The sequence below is a fragment of the Chaetura pelagica genome, unplaced genomic scaffold (assembly GCF_000747805.2).
Source record: "Chaetura pelagica isolate M959 unplaced genomic scaffold, ChaPel_1.0 scaffold372, whole genome shotgun sequence".
Lineage (NCBI taxonomy): Eukaryota > Metazoa > Chordata > Aves > Apodiformes > Apodidae > Chaetura > Chaetura pelagica.
The window spans coordinates 295,603-300,596 of NW_009952257.1; the positions used below are offsets into that span (position 1 = coordinate 295,603).

The 4,994-nt window shown below is 45.0% G+C and overlaps 1 protein-coding gene across 1 annotated transcript in view; it reads right to left on the minus strand.

Moving 5' to 3' along the window:
* Nucleotides 1-3,356: 3,356 nt before the first annotated feature.
* Nucleotides 3,357-4,994, minus strand: part of LOC104397459 (myosin-7-like) — a gene marked incomplete at its 5' end in the record, with an annotated part of 6,821 nt that continues 5,183 nt past the window's right edge. Inside the window, 5 exons of the mRNA XM_010007420.1 lie at nucleotides 3,357-3,649; nucleotides 4,247-4,342; nucleotides 4,486-4,590; nucleotides 4,677-4,847; nucleotides 4,943-4,992. Of these exons, the coding sequence (XP_010005722.1) occupies nucleotides 3,494-3,649; nucleotides 4,247-4,342; nucleotides 4,486-4,590; nucleotides 4,677-4,847; nucleotides 4,943-4,992 (578 nt within the window). The remainder of the gene's footprint in view (nucleotides 3,650-4,246; nucleotides 4,343-4,485; nucleotides 4,591-4,676; nucleotides 4,848-4,942; nucleotides 4,993-4,994) is intronic.

The following is a 4,994-nucleotide window of genomic DNA, read 5'->3' on the forward strand; positions in this document are numbered from 1 at the left end:
TCTGTCTCTGGGTGTTTGGTTTCCCCTGACCACTCATCTGAGACACTCAGGGAAAAAAATCTTTAAGGCCTCATTTGAGCATGCAACTACAAGGTACATAGCAGATTCCTTCAAGGTACATAGCAGGTTACTTCTGGCCTCCATTTATAGGCTGGAGATGTGCTGCTGGGGTAGAACCTCCATTTATACATTCCAGGATTTTAGGGTTCAAATCTGCGTGGCTGGTTCTTGAGATGGGCAAGGCCATTTCCAATAAGTAGTGCATGTTCTTGCAGAAGTGCACTTTGCCCTTTCCTTTCTATACAAGATTATCTTGGAAAGTCTCCCCAAAAAAAGAAAAGTTAAATTTGACAGAGGCACAGACCATTCTGTTCTACACTCCTTTCTAATAGGGAAGGTCCCTCATACTCACCTGGTGCTGATACATGCTAAAGATTTTACAGTAATTTGTGCGTTGTCTGTTGAGTGTAATTTTTAAAGCGCTTCTAAAATACATTCTACATGGAAATTCCCACATCCTAACTAATGGGAAAACTGAAGGATAAAATTTCTTGCTACTGGCAGTTTGGTACATACCAGATATGTGGATCTAAGTTTCCTTCCTAGGTCCAAAACCAAAACCAATCTGAATAAATGTTAAAAGTTTTATACAAAATACTTCCACATAACAGCCTCTTCTGTGTCATATTATACTTACCAGTGTTATTTTCTGTCTTAATGCTGACTCTTCAGGCTTTCTTAAGAAAGGTGGTATGGTATAACAGGGGTTTCTTCCTCCTTAGTCTTGGGTTTGCTTAGGTTTATTTTTATCTCTTTTGGTATCACAGTCAGCTTCCCTTTCACTGGTTCTTAATTGAAGTTTGAAAGATGCAAGGTAGCTTCCTCTGCTTCAGTTATCATGAAAGATACTTCTTGATTATCCAGTGACCCCCAAGGCTTGGCAGACCTTTACGAGACCTGTGGTAGTCACAACACTTAGCCAAAAACAAGTAAGGTAATAGCTGTTTGACTAATAGACAGTTTAAAAAAAAACAAACCCAAACCAAACCAACAACCTAAAACCACGTTAGGCCCAGACAAGCCCTAAGATTTTGCATTTTTAGGTCAATACAAACCCTAAAGCCTTATGCTACTAATGAAAAAAAAAAAATCTTATTTACTGCTTTACAGCAATGGAGTTTTTAAGGAACTGAAGAGTCTTAGTATGACAGACAATGGTCAGATATTCAGAAGGAGGACTGAAAAGAAGATAAACTGATGGCAAAGGCAGTATCTGAATCGAGGATTAGGCTGGAGCATGAGTGCAGAGAATAAACTGGAGTGAAAGAAATGTGAAGTTGCTAGGGAACCATAGAAAGCCTTCTAATGTGTCATGGGAAGGAGCCTTAACAAAGAGCTAGTCTGACCTCAGTGCTAGTTGTTAGGTGGATTTATTAAGCTCTTTGTGGCTGACATCTGATCAGCTCTGAATCATTCTCATCTCTCTTTCAGATCACAGTGACAGAGGCATCCAGGGTTCCACTTATCCTCGCTACTGACAGCAGCACAACCTCAACAGTACTGGTGTGTTGGTGAGTTTACATCTTGGAGAGGGATAATTAAAGAATCATTTTGATAATTCCGTCTTAACCATACGGACAGGGAACTGTGAGCTGGAAGTTTCCAGCAGGGTGGGCAAAGCTCAGTGGAAGCTCATTTTGCTCTTGGGAAGCGCAGCCAATGCTACCACAGTAGTTTCTATACACAGTGACTGGGGGACCAAGCTCAACACTCAGCGCTTCCTGGGAAACCTGAAGAGCTCCAATGCAGGCTCTCCTTTAAAAGCTTGCTAGATTAACAGAGCCAAAGCTTTTTCAGACAACTGACCTCAGGCCCGGGCTTAGCTATGTTCTGCCATGCCATGCTGGTGATAGTCAGCTTCTCCTGTATTGCTCTCTGCTTGACAGTGCAGCTCTAAGGCAACCACAGTAATGGCTAGACCTCAGTATTTTTTAAATTCACCTTTTAAGCAACATCTAGAAGAGGCATTAAGCATTCAGAGAGCAAACCAAGGACAGCACAGAATGTAAACTCCTGAGAGCAATCTAGAAGCTTCCATTTCCTGCCCAACCTATATGTTCACCTCTGTGCCCCTGACTGGTAGCGTCATTTTTCACCGTGAAATGAACTTGGAGCAGAAGATGCCCTCCTATCTCCAAAAGGATTTGGCAGAAGATGAAGTTGTAAGACAAAACTAACCAAGCATGCTGTTAGCCTCAAGTTCTTTCTGACCTCCTGTATTTCTGTACAGCTCTGAGCCTTTACACCATGGACAGTGTTTCTCTGTAGTTACTCCTGGTAGTTTTTCTCCCCATGAACATGTCCAAGTCTCCTTTAAATCCAGGTAATCCTTTAGCTTGCAGTGACAAGGAGGTCCACAACTTAACTGCATACTTTGTGAAGTAGTCACCCGTCTTTGTGCTTTTGAATACCTTGCCTTCGGGTAGTTTCATTTGATTTACATACATACACTCACACACACACTGTTCTCCAGCCTCTGCCCTCTGCACTCTCCTGTTTATTTTAGTGCCAGCACCAGTTAGAAAATTGATTCCTGTCAGACCTCTCCACAGTGTGGTGACTTTAGTGCTCTGCTTTGTATGCCCGCTCAGTTCTCTCCTTTCAAATCTTAAGTCTCTGGGTTTGTTTCCGTAGTCCTCCTGTAGAGGTCTCTCAATGCATTTGATCAGCTTCATTGCCTTCAGAATAACAATCCCTTGCAAATTAGGTTAGTCTGTTTTTCTTTTCTTTTTGGTTCCCACTGCTGAGAAATGAGTGGCTATTTTCACACAGTTAAGCAGCAGTGTGGAAGACCTTGCTCTTGGATGCTAACTGTCAGCTCAGAGTCTGTCTTTTTATATGTGAGACTACATTATGCTCCCCACAGATAAATTTTTGTGGGTTTAACTGTAGAGAGTTTTGTATCCTATTTAATGATACTTTTTCCTCAGTGCCATGAAAATTGCCTGTGTTCCTTAAGCATTAGTTCCTTAGTGCCTGGAATAGATATATTTCATTGGGAAATGCTGTGTTCCCTCTTGTTCAAGAGCTCTTAAGCTTGCTTTATGAATTGCTTAAGCAATGCAAAGCCCAGCACTAAAAATATCTTTCATTTTATATCTTTGAGGATTATCTCTGAGATGATTCTTTTCTGTCACTTACTAAAATAACATAGAATGGATATGCAGTTAGGAAGGTGGTAACAGAGGCTCTACCAAAAATTATATACAAAGGTTATAAAACAAAAGTGTGTCTGAAGGTTACTCTTGGTACAGATCTAAGCACTGAAAAGAGGAACAAATGAAAACTACTCCTCATGGTGCTTATGCGAAGGAAACTACAATGTTTATTCTCTAGATATTACAGTGGTTACAAAGACTAATTACACAAGAAAGTGACCTAGAGGTTCACATTTTGTGGATCCCTCACGTCACTTGGATGCCTCGTGACGCCTTCACTCTTCCTCTTCTATCTTCTTGCCATGAAACTCCCTGCTCTTGGCCCGGAGCTTGTTGACCTGTGACTCTGCAATGTCAGCCCGCTCCTCGGCTTCGTCCAGCTCGTGCTGGATCTTGCGGAACTTGGAGAGGTTGACGTTGGACAATTCCTCCTGTGCAGGAGAGGGAGAGGTGGTGAGGAGCCCAGGGGTGTGGTTTCACAGCGCCCACACCTCAGCCTCCCAGGGCAGTGGTTCTTCATTCTGGGAAGGACCAGAACTTCATCCCCTACCACCACTGCTTACACATAAACCTCACTCAGACCTCCTCATCTCCTCCTCTTCAGGACCTTACAGTGAAAAACCTCCTACTTTAAAAGCAATTGTGTCACTTGGATTGGTCCTTGGTGTACTTATTCCCCCCCTACTTGATCCCTGGAAGTGGTGGGACACACTAAGTTGAGAAAGCCCCTGAAGCCTTCTGCTGTGGATCAGCAGCAGAGACTCCTGAACATCTCAGCCAGCGGATGTGGCCCCTGGGTTTCTCTAGTCAGACATCCTGTGTTAAACCATCTGCAGAACGTCCCTCTGTTCATCCCTGACTTAAGGGTGCTGAAAACTCAGCAAGGCCTCCAGACACGACACTGAAACAGCATGGAGAAGGCTGTTGTGTCCTGGGAGTTTCCTTCATGCTCCTTTCCTGCTGTTCATACTCATCTCAATGTGTGCGCTGCCCCGGTGGCTCTTACCCATGCTCCAAGCAATACTTACAGCCTCCTCAGCTTGTCTCTTGTAGGATTTCACCTTCATTTGCAGCTTGTCCACCAGGTCCTGCAGCCGCAGAATATTCTTCCGGTCTTCCTCAGACTAGAGCGGTTGGCAAAGAGGGGAGAAAAGCAGAGATTGGTTCTGCACCATGTGAGGTTCACTGCTCCCCTTGGGGATGGTGGCTGCACAGCCTGACTTGCTGTCAGAACACTCTGCCAGCCCAAGGAGGCCTCCTGCCTTACCTGGTAGGTCAGCTCCTTCACCCTCCTCTCGTACTTGCGCACACCCTTCACGGCTTCAGCGCTGCGCTTCTGCTCAGCATCAACCTCCCCTTCCAGCTCCCGCACCTGCAACGACAAGCCCAGCTTTGGAGCTTCCCTGCTGGCTGCTGACATCACATCCTCACTCACACACAAAGAAGAGCCCTACACACCCTGGCCTCCAGCTTCTGGATTTGCTTCTTGCCTCCCTTCAGGGCCAGCTGCTCAGCCTCATCCAGACGGTGCTGCAGGTCCTTCACTGTAACGTCCAGGTTCTTCTTCATCCTCTCCAGGTGGGCACTGGTGTCCTGCTCCTTCTTCAGCTCTTCTGCCATCATGGCTGCCTGGTGAGGGAAAAAGGTCAAGAGCCATTTTGGGACTGGAGATATTTTTGGAAGAAGGCACTTCCATTAAGCATTGAAAAGAACCCTCAGCTCACATCTGTGATGGCCTTCTTGGCCTTCTCTTCAGCATTGCGGGCTTCCTGGATC